Consider the following 21,919-nt stretch of genomic DNA (forward strand, 5'->3'; position numbering starts at 1 on the left):
GCAGCCCAGCACAGAGCCTACTCATTCGCAGAACCCAGACACTGCTACTAACAAAAGAAAGCCTGCTGAAACCACAAGTGGAGCAGATAAGTTGGAATCTAAAGAACAAAGAGCAGTGTCAGAGTGCATACTACAACAGAGCAGCTAAAGACTTGGACATACTTAAAACTGTGTGAGGATACAGCCACTCCCACCTCACACTGTCTAGAGATTGGGCCGGGTGCTGAAACCGGTGGATGGGAGGTCCTACGTGGTGCAGTTGCTCTCGGGAGGAGTCATAAGGAGAAATCGCAGGCACCTCAGGCGGGCACAGGGAGTGACCCTCAATGACCCGATGGAGGTCAACATCCACAATACCCCTGCCACAACCAGAGCTGGTCACGTAGTGATACAAACCCAGCGATATAAGGACTATGTGTTGTCACATTAATTGAATATAGTGTTTTGTTGTTTTATGTAGGCACATTCAATTCTAAATAAGCAAGCGACAACAAAAGTTATATGTTTTCAGTGTTTGGAATGGTTCTGTGTTTTCAGTGTGTTTGCAGTGTTTTCAATGCAGCAATCCAGTGTTGATTATTTTCATCAGCTACTTAGATGATATTCGAAGTGAGCAGTTTTGCATAAATGTTTAGGATTCATGTCAGCATGGTATTTGGTCTTTGGTGAAAGAAAACATTTTGGGGAGGTAAGAACTTAAGACTGTTGCGGTTCCTGACGTGACTTGAAATTTTAGACTTATGCAAATAAATCGGCAGTGTCCAATTATGAAATAATACATTAGTTATATGTTTCTAATGACAAGCTGCAAGTTGCCCTAATTGCAAAGACAAAATTTGTGTCCTACACAAAGAACATATGAGTATGTGTGAGATTTTTTTCAAAGGTTCCTACCAGCTTGTTGGAACATGACCATAGTTTGCGGAGTTGTATGAACAGGCAGGGAGCGGGTCCGTTGCACGGAGCTGTGAGTTCGACTCGGCATACTGTTGCTGCCTCCAGGATTAGCAAACCACAGACCCTGAAGGGAAAAAAAATATGCAAGCAAGACCAATCAACTTGATGAAGTGGGGGGATAAAAAACAGTCAACATCTTTAGATATCAGCCGGATATGCATCGAGCCATACACATACTCACTTGCTATCAAAGATAATAGCAATAGTTAACCTCTTACAAATACAAATAGTTGGGTCTTTGGGGACTGATAAAACTAGACAATGGATTATTCACCCAAGCATAGTTTGGACACAAAAGGTTGAACATCTACTGCCCTGGATGAGGGACTACCGGAGCCTCCAAAAGTCTCCACGTCATCACCAAACGTTGCTAGATTGGTTACTAGTTGCTCTTTTGCAAAAATATTCAAACAGAGGTTTTGGGAACTTTGCTGACTATTGGGACAGTTACTATGCAGACTATTATGACATCTTAAAAATGCAATATTATTTTTTACATGTAAAAGTTAATAAATTCTATGGGTACTTCTCAGAGTCCAGAAATTATGCTGCTTAGGTTTATTACCGTATTTGCCGGTGTATAGGTCAACTCGGTGTATAAGTCGACCCCCTAATATTCGACGGAAATTTACGATTTTATGATATATCCTTTGTATAAGTCGAGCTCAATTGTTGCATTATATTAAACTTCAAAATTCAATCAGAAATATGCAAAATTTATTGACGAAATGTGTTCAAATTCCGGGAGGCCGTGCGCATGCGCAGTGGCCGGAAATAACTCCAGCCGAGCGGATCGGCTGTTTATAAGCACCGCGGAGGAGATCGCGGAGCCTCATTCGACTTCCAGCGGCCGGCGAGCTCGCGCACGCCGCCCGGCACCAACGAGAGGCCGGAAATAGCTCCAAGCCGAGCGGATCGGCACTTTATAAGCACCGCGGAGGAGATCGCGGAGCCTCATTCGACTTCCAGCGGCCAGCGCACTCGCGCACGCCGCCCGGCACATCCGGGAGGCCATGCTCACGCGCCAAGTGGCCGAAAATAGCCCCCGCCGAGCGGATCGGCTGTTTATAAGCACCGCGGAGGAGATCGCGGAGCCTCATTCGACTTCCAGCGGCCGGCGAGCTCGCGCACCCGCCCGGCACATCCGGGAGGCCGTGCGCACGCGCCAAGTGGCCGAAAATAGCCCCTGCCGAGCGGATCGGCTGTTTATAAGCACCGCGGAGGAGATCGCGGAGCCTCATTCGACTTCCAGCGGGCCGCGCACTCGCGCACGCCGCCCGGTTCAAATTTTCTAAGTGCAACGCACAATGACATGCATGAGAAACAGCCTTGGTTACCATCACATTTGAAGCGATGAATACAAAGTTAAATTTTATGACTCGGGGTATAAGTCGAGGTCGATTTTTTTCGGTCGATTTTGGATCAAAAAAGGTCGACCAATACACCGGCAAATACGGTAATTGAAAGACAGTGACGACCACTGATTGGTTAGCTGAGTCAGAGACATGGGGCACCAATCAGGTAGGAGCAGGACCCCATCAACACACAAAACGATTAAACGGCAACAAAAAGATCATGGACCGTAACGTGCGCGCGCGCACGCACGCACGCACGCACGCACGCACACACACGCACACGCGCACGCGCACGCACCCGCATACACAAAAAAGTCAACGTCTACCACCGCCATATGGTAAAGATAAATGCACTCCACCATTTTAATGAAATTTTCTCATCCGTTGGACGTTTTTTTCCCAGACTGATGATAGAGGGACCGGGTTCGGAAGCCCTTTTCAAGGACGAGGACAGACGGGGATGATTATTCTATGAATAAGGACGGAAGGGTGCCCAGGTTGGTGACAAAGAACAGGGGATGGATGGCAAAATTTGGTAAAGTGACTATTTATGCTAAATTGTAAATTTAACATACATCCTGTGGTTGGAGGGTGTACCTTGCTGCTTGCCCGAAGTCAGCTAAAAAAGCCACCTTGCGACCTTTGCTGGGATAAGCAGTAAAGACATTGAATGGCAAAAATTAATTGAATTTTTGAACAACTTTAGTGTTCTCTGTCAACCAAAATGTTAATGAACCCCAAACTTGAATACTTAAAAGAGTAAAAGTGAGATTCTGGCTTTCTTGGGAAAATGTCTGCGTACACAATTATTAGGGGAAATAGTGTGCAGATTTATTATGCAACTAAAGTAAAAATAGAAATTTCTGCATCTCACTTGCTTATTTTCACTTGTTAAAAGTGAGATTACAAACTCAAAAAAAATAGATAAATAAATAAAAGAACAGAGACCAATATAGCCACCCTGCTTTTTAATAAGTTACAGGACTTCCATCCATGGAGTCTGTTAACTTCTTGATCTGATGAGTATTAACTTTCTGTGCAGGAACAACCTCCCAGACATTGTTCACAAAGGTGTACCGTTTTCCTCCAGCATAAATCTCACATTTAGAAAGAGGCTACAAATTCTCAATAGAGTTTACGTCAGGTGAAGAAGGGGCCACATCTTCATTCTATCATCTTAAAGGACTTTACCGACGATCTACTAAGTGGAGTACTTTGAGCAGGGGATGGAATGACAGTTGGTTCATTTTAATTAAGTTTTAATTTTAGAGTTAATTTTAAGTCCACCTTTAACTCGAAAAGGTCCAACCAACTCATTTTACGTAACGACACCTTGCTGGTGTCTGATTTGAGGTGGAGCTCTGTAGCTGTTAATGATCCAGTCACGGGTCTGGCTGGTCCGTCAAGAGTCACTCTCATCTTATCAGTTATTGAAGTTCTGCAAAATGGTAGAACTGATGGATAATGGGTTCCTGGTAGCTTCATGTTTGTGTCATCTCAAATTTGTGTCAGTTAATTTGTGTCTTTTTTTTTCCTGAGCACGTTTCTTGCAACATTGTTGACTATATACAATGAAACGTTTGATGGTTCTGTGATCACAGAAATCTCTCACTGTAACCTGCCTATTATAACCTCCAACACTAACCCCCCCCTTGCTCTCTCTACAACCCCACTCATGGACCTCCAGTGCCGCGGGCCAAGGAAAAACAGGAAATGCCTATGCTCTGTTCTCACTGCTTCTCGCGCTCTTTATTTCTCTCATATTCAAACGTAAATTCTCTCTCTCTCTCTCCCTCCCTCCCTCTCTCTCTGTTGTGTCTTTGCCCCTCCCTTACAAACACCTCTGCCAAACTAGTACGCCTCACATATCTCTCCCTAGTTTCCTCTGCACAGTTCTACAATACAGACACACAAGGAGGTATGGGGAAAAGGAACTGAGGTATTTCCTCCCATTGTTGGGGATGAGTATGTGTGAGAGATGGAGAGACCGCGGTTTCCACTGAAATGGGTCAGCCCCGACCAAAGAGTGCCAGGACGAGCCTGAAGCAGCTTTATAGCTCCTCCTGTTTCAGCACTGACGCAAGCTTTATGGTATGCGGGGTGACTTCCCTAAAGTTCCATCCACCTCATTTCATTTGTCTGACGCCAACACTACACCCCATTCCGTTGTCTTATTTTTGCACTATGGAATGTGTGTGTGTGTATGTGTGTGTATGTATACTATATACACACACACACGCGCGCGCACACACACACACACAGACACACACACAACTAAAAATACGATAAAAATCACAGTTTTGAACATATACGGCAGGAGCAACACATCACACACAATTTCCTTCATGAATAATCACGTCAGACGTCACGTCAAATCTTGCAAAACCTCCCAAGATAAATTGTGACTTAAGAGTGAACAAATGGCGGACAGATTTTGTTTCGATTTTTTAATAGAAAAAAGGGGTTATAAAAAATAAAAACTTTCTATGGCCCCATAACTGTTTTGATTTTGGATTCCCCACTGCGCTTCCATGCCACCTCGTCACCTCATTTACCGATTGTCTGCATGTCGCCGTCAACCGGCTAAAATGGTTGTTTGTGCTCGGGGGAACACCATACATGGTGTGAAGTCGGCCCCCTGAAAAATCCAACATGTTGAATATCCCTAATTCGAGGTCGCATGTTCTTCCAAGCAGCGGGGAGCAGCCTGAAAACACCACCGTGGCATGATTATCTGGTAAGATTATCTTTGGAGGCATTACTGGAATCGGGGCCCGACCTACGACTGTCGGGAGGGGAGTCTAAATTTGGGCCAAAAAATAGAATCCTGTCGTGTGACTCACCTGTCTCCCCTGCTTGGGGCCCGTGGGTGTGCTGCTGCTACTGCGAGGCGTGGGTCCCAGCAGGCCACTACTGCTTAGCAGGCCTAGCCTTGCACCTGGTAAGCTCCTCGAGGGCATCTGGAACTGCCGAAGGCTTCTCCGTGCCATAACACTGCCCCCAACACAGCTTGTGGTAGGGAGGGAGTTGGACTGACCGAATCCACGACTGCCACAGGACAAAACATGCCAACTCGTTTAGTTCCTTGACTTATGTACGGGGTGCAATGCAGAACGCAAGCAACATAGTGTATATATACCTCCTCTGCGTTCTGTAACCTGCAATGTCAAGGAGCGTTTTTCTCGGAATGGATCTGAACAGCCTCTGGACCTGCTGTTTCCATGACAACAGCCTCTTCTTTTGAGTTTCACCAAAGGACTGATGGTCAAGGGAAGAGAACAGAGTTCAGTAGAGTGGATGACTAGGGTGTTGAAACAGAAAGTGCATCATTCAAAACAACTGACAGATCACTTGAATGCTGTCATTGACCAAAAGCATTTCTGCTGAACTTTACCACGACATGGTATTTCAGTTTCTCCTCCAATTCTACTGGTCTATTATAGTAATTTTGAGAATTGCTAGTACTTCAAGAAAGCTTTGCGAGTTAGATTAGGCAAATTGGCTAACTTACTAAAACGTTGGACGAATAGAACTAGCAGTGGAATGCGTACCTCATGGATAAGACACTTGTCAATGAGTTGTAGGTAGGAGCTGATGTTGTCCTCATCTGACCTTGACACCAGAAGCTGAGTGCAAACTGAGACCAAGATAGGAAATTATTATTTTTTTTCTTGATGATAATTTTTCAATATTAATTCAACTGACCAGCTGTGTCCTCGGCTCACCTTTTCCCATGACACGAGTGAACTGGCTTGGTAGATCCCCCTCTGCAATGACACTTGAGCTTCCCTCAGCCTCTCCACCTCCTCCAGCGAGATGTGATCCAGGTGCAGAGCTTTTGGATTCCGTATTCAGGAGAGGGCGCTGCAAGGACGTCTCCTCGCCACTAGTGAAAGCCTTGATAGGCGTCATGATCATCTGATGAAGTTCTTGCAGCGGTACACGCAGATTACTGCCCTCTAATACATCCTGGCGGTGGGAAGGGACACAAAGGAAAGAGACGCATGGAAATAGGTACAACTCACAAGATATTATGTACATACACGCACACAAAATAGGTAACTGACTTTTTCGAGGCTGCGCAGCAGGTTTTGTCTCTCTTTTAGCTTTTGAATGCTAATAACAATCTTGTGTCTTGCTCCTTTGGTGACTTTCTGCAGAAACAACAATAACGAGAACAACAAAGCATCAAGACATATGAACCTTCCGAATAGGCGTCAAGAATACGTAAAGGTTAAACAAACAAAAACAAAACAAAGTGCATACGTTAAAGGTAGAGTTTGACTCAAGGACCTACAGTCCACAACCAAAAGTCAGTGTGTACCTGTGCCTCCAGTTGTTCTTCAGTCAGTGACATCATTTCATCATAGGTCATGGTAGAAAACAGCGCTGCATACTTATGAAGACGGAGACTCTTCAGCCATGCAGGAACATCTGTAGTGCACAAACACACATGCCAGCATTTTAGGGTAAATGGTAAAGTAATACAAGACTAAAGCAAGTCTTATTAAAACTTGATATTTATATTTGTGTGTTTGTATGAAAATCTTGGCATCTAAGATTCACCTTTTTTTTTTTAACATATACAAAGTTATAGTGCTGATTTTTATTTCAGACTGGAACAATCCTTATTGAGCCAAGGCGCCATTGAAAAATCTCATGGCAGATTGCCAAACAATAATAATAATAATAATAAAAAGAAAGAAAATAAATTCAGAAAAAATGATCTTGTCATAATGTAGTCACAAATTTACCATAACAGTCTCAGTTGTATGAATGTTGGATATACAGGTTTAGTGTATCATCTACTTCTGCTGGTCGCCAGCATAGATAGGTGATCAAAGATATATTTGTAACTAATTAATCAAATTTTGGGACAAACTGAGTGAAATTGGATAATTTGCCACTAGTTGGTAATGTCTGAATGTGTTACGATATATCTTAAATTCCCCATCATTCCATCCATCCTATTTGGCTTCTTTGAAGTTAGGCTGTGGGTGGGAGTTGGAGACGGCCAAGGAAGGGGAAGCACAGGATTCCCTCTTCCAGCCATTTTGTCATTCTCAGTATTTCCTGATCAGCCGAGAGACATTGCAATCTCAGCATGTCCCAATCTTCCCCAGGGCCTCCTCCTGGTTGGACGTGCCCAGACTTCCTCAACAAGGAAGCATCGTTCATTCATTTGCTCAAGTTAAAAAATTTGAACTCTTATCTCAAATCCCCTTGCAGCAATCCAATCAGATTCTGCGATGTACTTCATCATAAACACAGCGTCCTGCATATGTGTTTGTTTAGTCAAGATTTGAGAACAATAGAAGAAAAAAAATCATTGCAATTCTGTACTCATCTGGAACTCCACAACACAACCAGCTATCAACACTTTATTACTATGGCACACACATTCGCAACACAAGCACAGACACACACTGTGGTGAAATAAACACAATGTAGGAAAATAAGCCCGCTTTCAATACCTGCTGAGACCGAACCAAAATGGAGCAGCCGTGGAGAATGCGGAGCGAGGACATTGACATACTCCATCAATGGACGGACTTATTTTTTTTCAGCTAATAAATTGTCAAACCAAAATACACAGCCCAACTAACAGAACCACCAGCCACCAGATTCACTAACGATTTCTTTTTTTTTTTCTATCAGAGAAGGAGGGGCCCCACCTCTTCTCTGCTTGACGGAACCCTTGTGTAGTTTCCAAGCGAACAAATGCCAGTCAACAAAAAGCTGATATATAATAGTGTAGGATTCCCAATTTGCTGCATTTTAAACCCATGTGGAAGAGAGCCAATTGACTTACCTGTAGTCAAGTCATAAAGGCCAACATTTCCAATTACTAATTATAGTAGTTAACATGGATTTCACCCCATTAATTCAATGTGAATAACTTCTATATTAATTCAGTGTTGGCAATAATTTTGCTTACCTACACATGTAACATATTTAGACCATCTTTCAGTGTTATTATTTGGCTGACAGTAGACATCCCCAATTGGTATATTTGAATGACATCAAGTTTGCATGAATGTGCTACATTATAGCCAAGTTGTGTGTTTACGCTGCACTTATTTTGGCAGATATCCTATACACATTACATTTTGAGCCACATTTAGAAGAGACCTGATTTCCATCTGATGATGTCTAATTCCGTGTGTGTTTTTCTATTTATGATACCATGATGTATACTGAATAGCAATTTGTGGACAGAAGAAATTGCATCACAATGAAGCGTAAATCTGTCCTAACTTTCCTAGGAGACTCGTGCACCTGTCGATAGGTACGTGGCCTGAGTTTTAAGGGCGCCTTCTTCATAATGTACATTTCAGCGCCTTCCACAATACAATTCAAAATGTTTACTTTTGGTTGACAGAAAATAAAACCCTTCCGACTCACCCCTCATGCCACTGCCCTCCTCATGGAAGCAACTGCGATGTAGACTTAAACCTCCTCCCAAACTGGCCTCTTCCAGATGTTCACTTCCTCCGCTGCCTGAGGAAGCAATGCTGCTTTGAGGGGAGAGGGGTGCGTGATCGGGGGCTGGGCCTCTACTACTACGCAGATCTTCCTGGGACAGCCAGACAGGACCCATAGGATGGTTGTTTGGGCCACTCATTGGTGGAGTTAGAGACACTGAGCGCTTCAGAGGACTGTGTGGCTGGTTGCCACTTCCACTGGTTAGGACTGTGAGACATAAGACAGGTAAGGTTTATTCCTGTGTTCAAGGAAATGGTCGCTAAAACAAAACAACACTATGTAGTACTTCTATTGTTTGTGCAGTTCACTCATAGTACTTCAACACAAACGCCCGATTGCCTAACACAAGCCCCACCCATTTAATGAATGTCCCACAAAGCTAATGAAGATCAACATTTGCTGAGTCAATTCAAATATTACACACCAAGTCAATTTCTATACCACTTGTCTTCATTATGCTTGAACGTAAGCTTGAGGCAGCCCCTGCTGAATATGAGCTGGAGGCAAGGTACACACAAGACTGGTCGCCAACCACTTGCAAAAATGTCAAGACATTATAAGTGAGGTAAGCTTGTTGTAAATTTTTGTTCAATGATACATGTGTATGGTTTTGTGGGACTTTTTTGACAGCTGTCCTGCCTTTCTAAGTTTGCGTGTGGAGTGTCAGTTCAACACACACTGATCAAGGCCTTTATGTCACAATGCCAATTTCAACAGTAGCATTGATTAAACAGACCAAAACAAAACATTTGTTGTAGACTCACTTCATATCGTATGTTCAGCACTCAGCTGGGCTCACAAACGTCTTAAACTACTACTACTGGACAATTACATGTTTTTCTATGTATTTATTTAGAAATATTGTGAATATAATGAGAGAAAACAGATTTTATGCCCTACTTGAAGTTTTAATAGAGGCTTCGCTCCATTTTTTTATTTTCAAAAAATATATAAATTCCAATAATTATATTATCTATTTGATCAAGTATCTCAAGAGGAGCACCTCAAGAATGTTTTCCCCAGGCTGTGATGGCATATAACCTGGATGAATCGGTGGAACGTCAAAGCATTGATATCTGTCGCTGTTCTGACGGGGTAAGCTGCTTCCAACACTCCTGCCTCTTCGCCCATCTTATATGTGGTCTTCTGACTGTCGGCGCTATGTATAGTATACTTCATGGGCCCTGTTTAAAATAGGTGCCCAGCTAACATTACATGTTCCAGTCCCTAAATATTAGCCATTTACCCTAAATACAGTCCCCCACAAAGGATGCCTTACAAGGGAAGGGATGTATGGCATGCTCCGCTGTGGCTTGGGCTGGAGCTCAAACTATGAGCCGGGGTCAAATGGATGGTCCCATCAATAGCACACATGACGATGTGACAGCAAAATAATATTCTAGAAAGAATGATCATAACTGCCGGAGTTTACGACTTGCTTACTTTTACTCATTTAGTACCAGAGAATAAAAACTCCTAAGAATGGTTGCGCAAACAGATGGCTCACACATTGATCATTGTCGATGTGGCATATGATAGAAATTGCACACAATTCCTCTGCGTCGGCAATAATATTTTTCAAATGTTTTTATTCAATCCGGTGCAGTTCATCAGTGTGAAAACCCTGAGATTGTATGTGTAGGTCTAAGGCTACAGGCAGTCAAAAATATAAGATGATATTTCTTGGTGCTGCCAGCAGAGTTTTAAATATGTCTTTATTTATAAACCCTCAGCTGTTTCTTACATGTCCCAGCAAGAAAAAAAGAGCCCTTGCATTCTTGTCTGAAAATATCCTGCTCAGACCATAGTTATGCTTAGTTTCAAAAGGCCAGCCTTCTCACTGTGTTCTTTGATATCACACACCCAGTCTAGTTATCTTCCATCATGGTTTGACTTAAATCACAAATGGTAATGTGGTCTCTACCTAGCAAGTAAAAATCAAACAAAACTAAACTCGTGACACAATTACACGCTCCCGTATAGAAAACCCAACGCAATTAGTACAGCACAAAAACATTGTATCATTATTTACCACTGGAATATTAAGTCGATATAACGACCCCGCGTGGTGTTGTTGTTAACAATTTTTAATAACAACCGCTATGACTGACCCGTTACGTACCAACTCTCAACAAAAGGAGGGGCTTGCCTAGTTGACACTACTGAGCTGCACATAGCATACATGTGTATGTATTTTAATATATGAACCCCCAAATGTGGATAGTAGGACAAAACAACGGTTTTTTTTGTTCAATGTTTGGCTGACTCTCTACCTCCGAGTTGAGGTTACAGGTGCATGGCCACCCTTTCATGAGACATTGTGTCACTCTGGCCACCCCCACTGAAAAAGTTCTGAAAAGGCCCCTATGATTGGTTGTTTATGTAGGAGCGGCATTTTGATTGAGCGTAACATCTGTGTTGTGATGCAATTCACTTGCGATTGGGCATGTTAAATCACAGCCAAACGTGTTGCAAAAGAACGGCCATTCATGTAACCTAGGTGCAGAATTGTCATGCTCAGTGTATGGATTTTTTGGACACAAAGTGCAAAAGGCTACTAATCTAATTATTTCTTTTCATTCCAAATAACATTTGTTGCAATATTTCAGGTGCATGTATTGTATCTGTATTTTTCTAGATTTTTCATCCATCCATCCATTTTGGAATTTTCTGATAATACAGATAACATAATATTTTCGGTTCCACAATTTGCACAAAATCATGTTCGTATTTACGTGTAATTTAGAAAAAAAAAATCACTGTGTGGAAGGCCAAATCCAACGTTCTAGTCCGCTGACGTCTCTAGTGCATCGATGTTATCGGTGTGTGAGGTGCTAACCGTTCCTGTACAAGGCTCCAGGTTGTAGTTCAAAGTCACAGTATGTCTGCTCCTCCAGGGTTGAAGTCAGGGGTACCTGACATTCAAGGCTAGCTCCCTCTTTTTTTCTCCAGTGCAGGAACAAGTGAACAAAGGTTTTGGTTCAACAATCCATCTAATTTTATATGCAATGTGCACACTCACTCAAGGCACAAACAATTGACACAACACTAAACTTGGGTACAGAGAAAAATTTTGTGTAACCTGAAATACAGAGATTATTTGTATTTGTTTTATTTTTCATTCATTAAATTTTTTTTCTGCACTTAAGTGAAATTACAGTTTCTCAAACTGTAATTTCAATTATTATTTACTATTGGTTACGTTCAAACTTCTTTGTTGACGTACATTATTAACGCCTCTGAATTTTATTGTTATACCACTTGAGCCTTACTTTTGCATGTTCTCCCCAAGCTTGCGGGGGTTTGCTCTGGGTACTCCAGCTACCTCCCATATTACTAAAACATGTTTCTCTGGGTAATTAAACACTTAAAAAAAAAGTTGTGAATGGTGAGCATGTGAAGTCCTTTTAGACTCTTGTGACTAAAAACTATATAAATTGTATAAATAAATTTGACTTGATTTGTCTGGGTTAGGGTCCTTAATTCCTTAGATTTTGTACTGGTAACTGCTTACATACCTGAAAGTATCAGTGTTGTCAACAAATGCGCAACAGAGAAATGCAAGAATTTTTCACTCGTCACCACACAACACGTGATGACTTGGGTTAGCTTAAGACCAAAAAATTACTATTAGTACTACATACGTTAGTACTCCATACGAAAAGATAAATATGGTTGCCTATTGTTGTAAAACACAATATGTGTATTATATATACTATAATTTGAAAGACTGCTCCATTGCAGAAATGCAATTCAAAATTTAAATTGCTGCAAAGCCCAGTGATCATCCACTCATGAAAATAGTTGGCAAACCCCGCACACTGCTAGACTAAAGAAGCAAGTTGCCAGCTGAATGAGCCAAATACAGTAGTCAATGGTCTGAAGTTGAAAGTACTAACAGTAAAGATAAAACAGCCACAGAATGAGGGGAGCATATATGTAATACATGAGGACTAATGAAAATGGGCTCTTGAAGGAAAAGCTCTCGATTTACCGGTCATTCTACATTCCTGCCATCAGCTATGGTCACGAGTTGTGAAAGACCAAGATTCTGGATACAAGCGGCCAAAATGAGTTTCCTCCGCAAGGTGTCCGGGCTCTCCCTTAGCGATAGGGTGAGAAGCCTGGTTATCCATGAGGGACTCTGAGTATAGCTGCTACTCCTCCACGTTGAGAGGAGCCAGATGAGGTAGCTTTGGCACCTGATTAGGATGCCTCCCAGATGGCGCTCTGATAAGGTGTTCCGGGCAGATTCCACCGGTAGGAGACCCCAGGGACGACCCAGGACATGCTGGAGAGACTATGTATCTTGGCTGGCAGAGGAACACCTTGGGTTCCTCTGGGCAAAGCTGGACAAAGTGGCTGGGGAGCAGGAAGTCTGGGCTTGCTTAAATCGATGCGCCTACGACCCGACTCCTGATAAATGATGGATGGATGGATGGATGGATGGATGGATGGATGGATGGATGGATGGATGGATGGATGGATGGATGGATGGATGGATGGATGGATGGATGGATGGATGGATGGATGGATGGATGGATGGATGGATGGATGGATGGATGGATGGATGGATGGATGGATGGATGGATGGATGGATGGATGGATGGATGGATGGATGGATGGATGGATGGATGGTGATTTTGTTTGGGGGGGTGAATCTAAAAATGAGGATGTTCATTTTGAAAAGCCGCTAAGAAAGATAATCGCATCTTTTTTTTTTTCCATCTAGCGAAACCTTGAACTAGTGTGGGTTCAGGAGATTTTATAAAATGATAGGATTGAAATTCAATTGAAAATATTTGCCCCATACTGGTGGTTGCTGTTCACGTTTTTGTGTATTCAAAAAAAGGGAAGACACTAATCAGTCACAGTGACAACTTCATTGTGAAAGAATAGATAAATAGAGTTCTTGTACTCAATGCAAGCTCCACAACAACAGACCAGAAAGGATGAGCAGAACCTTGACAGAAAGTGAAAGTGTCAAATAATAAAGGATAGTACACTTACTGGCATTACCACTGCCACCAGTTCCGATTGTGTTGATGGTTGCTGGTACAGAGGATGATGGGTAGAGAGGCAAGTGTCCGTTCTCACAGCCCTGCTGCTGCCAGCCTCTTCCGAGCCCTGAATCCCTGTTGCTTTGCCATCCATTGAGGCGATCGTCCGAGCCGTATCGCTGGTGGTGATGTAAAGCATATAGGTTACCTGAAGAGGAACTGTTTGTGGAGGATCCCGATGATGTAAGGGTAGACGGTGGAGTGGACTGATGGTGGTGCGGGCCGGCAGGCGATGGCCTTTCGAGTGAGTCTCCCGTGGCAGCGGCCCTTTCTTCAAGATGGTTGAGCCAGAGGGCCAATGCAGCACGGTCCTCCAGGGAGGTGGCAGGGTGTATGAGAGCATAGGATAAGAGTTGGCGAGACTCTTCCAGGTGGCGGCCATGTTCGATAGTGTGCGCAAGAATGCGTGGTAGTAGGCGCATGTACTCGCCCTTGGCTTCTATATTGCCCGGTTTGAGCAGTGGCAAATGGGTGAGGACAAGAGAGATGACACGTTCTTTTGGCTCGCTTTGCCACTGGCTGATAACCTCTGTAGGAAGACAGAAAAGAAGAAACAAAAGATTGGAGCACACACATTTCAAATTGTAAATAATAACAACAACAACAACAATCATATTACTATTATTAATAATAATAATATTGCTTTTGCTTTTTCTCGTGGCCCATGCCATTATTTGTCCAGATTGTTACGTAGAAATTGTCCCATTGAAATTTAAGATACGTGGCTGGCAAACAAACAAACAAACAAAACATAGAAACAATATTGGCTATCCTGTAGAATCTAATGTTTCAGTTTATCAGACGACTTGCTTGGGTATGTCTCGAACACAGCTAAAAATAAATGAAAGTGAAAATGAAAAGATTACAGACTACTTTGTTGTCATGCACTGTCATCCTTTTATTTTTGCTCTCAAAACATTTCTGGCAAGTATTCTACAAAAGAAGAGTGCACTATACATAATTTCTGAGGTAATAGCGCTATTGTTGGCTATCAAAAGGCCGCGGCGTGATCCTCGATCTTAGATAAGAGCTATAGATACCAAAAGGAGAAGCCCTAAAAACAGATAAAAACATGAGAGAACAAGACTACAGCCATAATTCCTTCCAGCTTGGGATAAAAGTGACTGCATGAGTAAGAGCACTACTTTCATTCTCCACCCAATGGTCTTGTCTCTATGCTATGAAACTAGAAAATGCATCTGCCGCTATGTCCAAAGATATCCTCAAGTCATGCTCTACTTTGTGGTAACACAGCTCACTCTCTCCTACTGAAAGGACAGCTGCAGCACCGATGAGGCACATGGAAACCCTCGGACAGTGAAGCCTTCCAAACAAGGTTCACATTCATTTTGTCCTTTGAGAGATGGGCTAGGTTTAGGGACTAAATCATTTCGGAATAAGCCTTTAAAGGAATGACAAAAAAATCTATGCATCGAAAACTCAATTACTACCGTAATTGCTGGACTATAAGCCGCACCGGATTATAAGCCGCACCAGCTAAAATTCCGGGATATTTCTTTTTTTTTCTTACATAAGCCGCACCGGACTATAAGCCGCACTTGCACACGAGTTTTTTTTTACAAAGAAAGACAGTACATAGAAAGCCTTTTTAACGTTTTAATAACATACTTGAACATGTCTTTCTAAACATTGCCTGTGACGCAGCAGTAGTACCGCAGCAACGCGGAAGTGTGCACGCGAGTTATTAGCAAAGAAAGACTGGACACAGAAAGTTTTTTTTTAAAGCTTTAATAACATACCTTAACATTTCTCTCCAAACACTGCCTGTGACGCGGCAGTAATACCACAGCAACACGGAATTAACACAGCAAAGTCACTGAGACGCGGCGGTAATGGCGGCGGTTACACAGCGGCAACACGGTAGCACAGCACGAACAGGGCTGGTTAAAAAAAAAACATACCAGTAAAAGTACAAAAAGAGACGTCTTCATCTTCCTCCTGTGCACTGAAACCAAGTCTTCCTCCTTCGTGTCCGATTGGAATAGCGTTAGATATCCTTCGCCTCACACTTTCTCAGTCTCTCTTTCGTCGTCGGTTTTATGCATTTTTTCGAGTGTGAAGAGGTTCTGTTCATGCTAATCTTATTCATGCACGAAGCGCTACATTATATTAAACTAGCGAGCGACACGTATAGCTTAAAAGCGGCATCATATTCATTTATTTTATCCCCCATAATGACGGTTTGTGTATAAAAGCTTGCTGTCTTTGTGTGAATGTGGGTGTGTGCGTGATGCGCGAGACGATCGCGTCTTCTTCGGCGCATTATCTCTTCTTCGTCTGTCTCGCTCTTGCTTCCTGCTAGAGCGCCCCCTGGAGAGCGGAGGCCGTAAAAATCCATAAGTACGCTCCAGAGTAGACACAAGATAATGTCATCAACATCGACTGCCTTTGGCTTAAAAGCTGCATCATATGCATTTCTTTTGTCCCCCATGATGACGGTTTGTGTATAAAGGCTTCCTTTCAGTAATGTCCGTCTTGATCGCGTGATGCGCGAAATGTAAACAAAAACTAGCACGTCTTCTTCGGCGCATTATCTCTTCTTCGCCTGTCTCGCTCTTGCTTCTTGCTAGAGCGCCTCCTGGAGGTCGGAGGCCGTAAAAATCCATAAGTACGCCGCGCCGCCGTTTAAGGTTCAAAGTAACCTTCTGAATAAAATGCATTAAAAGTTCACATTCATTACAACCTGTTTTTGGTGAGCAAAATGTCAGAAGAATTGAATTTAAATGCTGATTGATTGGGTTTTAATACAATGCAGATTACTTCACTGGTTTCTTTTATATCAAACAATTTGTTATCAAACAACTTGTTTGATTTAAAAGAAACCAGTGAAGTGATTAAAAAAAGGAAAAACAAGATGAACTTAGTACAATTACAATGCAGATTGTCCAAACCGCCACTGCTTTGTGTAATGTCTGAGTGATATGGCAGAGTAAGAGAAAGGGTTTAGAGCACAGGTGTCAAACTCAAGGCCCGGGGGCCAGATACGGCCCACCACATCATTCTATGTGGCCCGTGAAGACAAATTGTGCATCAAATTCGTGTGTCATTACTAGAATTGCAAATTGTCTTCACTTTTAATAATAGCTTTTTTTAAAAATATTTGACCAGTTTTTACTCGTCTGATTTGAAAACGAGTTATTTGTCAGTTTGTTTTGTAGCTTTTACTGTATATAATAGTGTTAAGAGTAAAAGTGATCAAGTCATCACAAAAATCACGAAAAAAATCTTATATAAGCCGCACCTGACTATAAGCCGCAGGGTCAAAAATTTTGGAAAAAAGTCGCGGCTTATAGTCCGGCAATTACGGTAGTCTCGTTCTACTACTCTAACCATGCAGAGCTTAAGAACGCAGGCAGCTCATCTAGATTTTTATTTTTGATGTGAAAATAATGTGAACAGAGGCATACGTTTCCAAATATAATCCCATTCAGTCCAAAAATGTCTGTAGAAATTGAGGCTATTGAAGCTTTTTAAATTGCATTGGCTTTTCCTCAATGACATTGAAAATGTCCCTGTAAAAATCACAGAAACTATTACCGTAATTGCCCGACTATAAACCGCACCGGCTTATAAACCGCACCAGCTAAAATTCAGGGATTTCAGTTTTTTTCTTGCATAAGCCGCACCAGACTATAAGCCGCAAGTGCACACGAGTTTTTTACAAAGCAAGACAGTACATAGAAAGCCTTTTTAACTATTAATAACATACTTGAACATGTCTTTCTAAACATTGCCTGTGACACAGCAGTAGTACCGCAGCAACGCGGAAGTGTGCACGCGAGTTATTAGCAAAGAAAGATTGGACACAGAAAGTTTTTTTTTAAAGCTTTAATAACATACCTTAACATTTCTCTCCAAACACTGCCTGTGACGCGGCAGTAATACCGCAGCAACACGGAAGTAACACAGCAAAGTCACTGAGACGCGGCGGTAACACAGCAGCAACACAGTAGCACAGCACTAACAGGGCTGGTTAAAAAAAACATACCAGGAAAAGTAAAAAAAGAGCCGTCTTCATCTTCCTCCTGTGCACTGAAACCATCGAAGTCTTCCTCCTTAGTGTCCGATTGGAATAGCGTTAGATATCCTTCGCCTCACACTTTCTCAGTCTCTCTTTCGTTGTCGCTTTAATGCATTTCTTCGAGTGTGAAGAGGGTCTGTTCATGCTAATCTTATTCATGCACGAAGCGCTAAATTACATTAAACTAGCGAGCGACACGTATAGCTTAAAAGCGGCATCATATGCGTTTCTTTTGTCCCCCATAATGACGGTTTGTGTATAATAGTTTCCTGCCTTTGTGTGAGCGCGGGTGTGTGCGTGATGCGCGAGACAATCAAAACACAAACTAGCACGTTTTCTTCGGCGCATTATCTCTTCTTTGTCTGTCTCGCTCTTGCTTTCTGCTAGAGCGCCCCCCTGGAGACCGGAGGCCGTAAAAATCCATAAGTACGCTCCAGAGTAGACAAGATGTCATCAACATCGACTGCCTTTGGCTTAAAAGCGGCATCATATGCATTTCTTTTGTCCCCCATGATGACGGTTTGTGTATAAAGGCTTCCTTTCAGTAATGTCCGTCTTGATCGCGTTCTGCGTGATGCGCGAAATGTAAACACAAACTGGCGCGTCTTCTTCGGCGCATTATCTCTTCTTCGGCTGTCTCGGAGGCCGGAGGCCGTAAAAATCCATAAATACGCCGCACCGCCGTTTAAGGTTCAAAGTAACCTTCTGAATAAAATGCATTAAAAGTTCACATTCATTACAACTTGTTTTTGGTGAGCAAAATGTCAGAAGAATTGAATTTAAATGCTGATTGATTGGGTTTTAATACAATGCAGATGGTCCAAACAGCGCCACTGCTTTGTGTAATCTCTGAGTCACATGGCAGAGTAAGAGAAAGGGTTTAGAGCACAGGTGTCAAACTCAAGGCCCTGGGGCCAGATACGGCCCGCCACATCATTCTATGTGGCCCGCGAAGACAAATTGTGCATCAAATTCGTGTCATTACTAGAATTGCAAACTGTCTTCACTTTTGATAATATCTTTTTTTTTTAATATTTGACCAGTTTTTACTCGTCTGATTTGAAAACGAGTTACCGTATTTGCCGGTGTATTGGTCGACCTTTTTCGATCCAAAATCGACCGAAAAAAATCGACCTCGACTTATACACCGAGTCATAAAATTTAACTTCGTATTCATCGCTTCAAATGTGATGGTAACCAAGGCCGTTTCTCATGCATCTCATTGTGCGTTGCACTTAGAAAATTTGAACCGGGCGGCGTGCGCGAGTGCGCGGCCCGCTGGAAGTCGAATGAGGCGCCGCCACCACCTCCGCGGTGCTTATAAACAGCCGATCCGCTCGGCGGGGGCTATTTTCGGCCACTTGGCTCGTGCGCACGGCCTCCCGGATGTGCCGGGCGGGTGCGCGAGCTCGCCGGCCGCTGGAAGTCGAATGAGACGCCGCGACCACCTCCGCGGTGCTTATAAACAGCCGATCCGCTCGGCGGGGGCTATTTTCGGCCACTTGGCTCGTGCGCACGGCCTCCCGGATGTGCCGGGCGGGCGCGCGAGCTCGCCGGCCACTGGAAGTCGAATGAGGCGCCGCCACCACCTCCGCGGTGCTTATAAACAGCCGATCCGCTCGGCGGGGGCTATTTTCGGCCACTTGGCTCGTGCGCACGGCCTCCCGGATGTGCCGGGCGGGTGCGCGAGCTCGCCGGCCGCTGGAAGTCGAATGAGGCGCCGCCACCACCTCCGCGGTGCTTATAAACAGCCGATCCGCTCGGCGGGGGCTATTTTCGGCCACTTGGCTCGTGCGCACGGCCTCCCGGATGTGCCGGGCGGGCGTGCGAGCTCGCCGGCCACTGGAAGTCGAATGAGGCGCCGCCACCACCTCCGCGGTGCTTATAAACAGCCGATCCGCTCGGCGGGGGCTATTTTCGGCCACTTGGCTCGTGCGCACGGCCTCCCGGATGTGCCGGGCGGGTGCGCGAGCTCGCCGGCCGCTGGAAGTCGAATGAGGCGCCGCCACCACCTCCGCGGTGCTTATAAACAGCCGATCCGCTCGGCGGGGGCTATTTTCGGCCACTTGGCTCGTGCGCACGGCCTCCCGGATGTGCCGGGCGGGTGCGCGAGCTCGCCGGCCGCTGGAAGTCGAATGAGACGCCGCGACCACCTCCGCGGTGCTTATAAACAGCCGATCCGCTCGGCGGGGGCTATTTCCGGCCACTTGGCTCGTGCGCACGGCCTCCCGGATGTGCCGGGCGGGTGCGCGAGCTCGCCGGCCGCTGGAAGTCCAATGAGGCGCCGCGATCTCCTCCGCGGTGCTTATAAAGTGCCGATCCGCTCGGCTTGGAGCTATTTCCGGCCTCCCGTTGGTGCCGGGTGGCGTGCGCGAGCTCGCCGGCCGCGATCTCCTCCGCGGTGCTTATAAACAGCCGCATGCGCACGGCCTCCCGGAATTTGAACACATTTCGTCAATAAATTTCGCATATTGAATTTTGAAGTTTAATATAATGCAACAATTGAGCTCGACTTATACAAAGGATATATCATAAAATCGTAAATTTCCGTCGAATTTTAGGGGGTCGACTTATACACCGAGTCGACCTGTACACCGGCAAATACGGTATTTGTCAGTTTGTTTTGTAGCTTTTACTGTATATAATAGTGTTAAGAGCAAAAGTGATCAAGTCATCACAAAAATCACGAAACTAATCTTATATAAGCCGCACCTGACTATAAGCCGCAGGGTCCAAAATTTTGGAAAAAAGTCGCGGCTTATAGTCCGGAAATTACAGTACTCATCTATTTTCCAAGAAGGAGAAATCAATGGTTAAGTCATGCATACATTACATATAGTTGAACTTTTAACCCTGGAAAATAATTCTACTTGTCTAGACCGGATGTGCATTTAACGTTAGCTGTCAACTAGTCACTCTTCAAAGAGTGGATTTTCATTCTTTAAAAAGTGGAAATTTGGCCTGTTGTGAGTGGGATGGGGGAAAGGGAGGGGCGACACCCACTCCAGTGATGATTCAGTTCTTCATTCCTTTCAATGAAGCAAGTTGCAAACACAATTGTTTTTTTTTGTCAAACATCTGGAACTCATTAGCAGTATACATAGTATAGCACAAACCTCTACCATACGTATAGAGATTTCGAGAAGAAGTAAACTTTTAGTTGGCATCTGGATGTTTTAGAGTACAGGTATCAAACTGAAAGCCCGGGGGCAGATAAGGCCCGCTAAATCATTTTGTTGCCCGCAAAAGCAATTTATGCGTGTTTCTAAATAAAATACCAACATTATAAATTGTCTTCCTTTGAGTAACAGTGGTACTGTAATGAATGTTTGTTACATTCACACTTGCAATATAAATTAGAAAATTGTTGACTTATTACCGTAATTTCCGGACTATAAATCGCGGTTTTTTTCATAGTTTGGGTGGGGGGGCGACTTATACTCAGGAGCGACTTATATATGTTTTTTTTTCACAAATTTTTACTTGATCATTAAGACATCACTTAAAAGTATAGTTGACCACTTCCCATGTTATTTTTAGTATAGTTGATCACTTAACATGCTTTTATATCTTTAACTTGAACATATTCAAAACATAAAAAATAGAGAAAACATCAAATAAAGCAATTAACACTTTAAAGCACCATATCCAAGTCCACTGTCTGTTTGCTCCTCTTATATTTATTATTATTTGTTTACTTATCATTTATTCAACACTCTTATTTATTCATTGTTTATGCCTTCATGGGTTTTTTTGTGTTGCTTGTATGCATATGTGTACTATCTCACCGAGGGATGGTGGGAACGTAATTTCAATCTCTTTGTGTGTCTTGGTATATGAAAAAAAAAAAAAAAAAAAAAAAAAAAAAAAAAAAAAAAAAAAAAAATCGACAATAAAGCAGACTTTGTCTTTGATAAAACAACCAAATAAACAAAACAAAAAACTACATCTGAAAAAAATTATATTTTCAGACGAAACTGGATGAGGGCGCTTTAAATTTCACCGTCGGCCGTGACTCA

At 43.3% G+C, this 21,919-nt stretch overlaps 1 protein-coding gene across 5 annotated transcripts in view; it reads right to left on the reverse strand.

Moving 5' to 3' along the window:
• Positions 1-21,919, reverse strand: part of samd4a (sterile alpha motif domain containing 4A) — a 54,028-nt gene that overhangs the window by 13,204 nt on the left and 18,905 nt on the right. For 2 of the 5 annotated variants that reach the window (XM_088371919.1, XM_088371921.1), the window contains exons 3-11: positions 13,809-14,387; positions 8,718-9,005; positions 6,637-6,746; positions 6,380-6,466; positions 6,038-6,281; positions 5,864-5,949; positions 5,452-5,570; positions 5,156-5,360; positions 895-1,021 (exon numbers count right to left, since the gene is read on the reverse strand). In XM_088371919.1, coding sequence (XP_088228045.1) covers positions 895-1,021; positions 5,156-5,360; positions 5,452-5,570; positions 5,864-5,949; positions 6,038-6,281; positions 6,380-6,466; positions 6,637-6,746; positions 8,718-9,005; positions 13,809-14,387 — 1,845 coding nt within the window. Of the gene's footprint in view, positions 1-894; positions 1,022-5,155; positions 5,361-5,451; positions 5,571-5,863; positions 5,950-6,037; positions 6,282-6,379; positions 6,467-6,636; positions 6,747-8,717; positions 9,006-13,808; positions 14,388-15,780; positions 16,742-17,867; positions 18,335-21,919 lie in introns of those variants that run through there. The other 3 variants (XM_088371922.1, XM_088371923.1, XM_088371920.1) reach the window with 3 other exon arrangements.

This window comes from Syngnathus floridae, chromosome 3 (genome assembly GCF_059516105.1).
Source record: "Syngnathus floridae isolate MCC-2025c chromosome 3, RoL_Sflo_1.0, whole genome shotgun sequence".
In the NCBI taxonomy this organism is placed as follows: Eukaryota; Metazoa; Chordata; class Actinopteri; order Syngnathiformes; family Syngnathidae; genus Syngnathus; species Syngnathus floridae.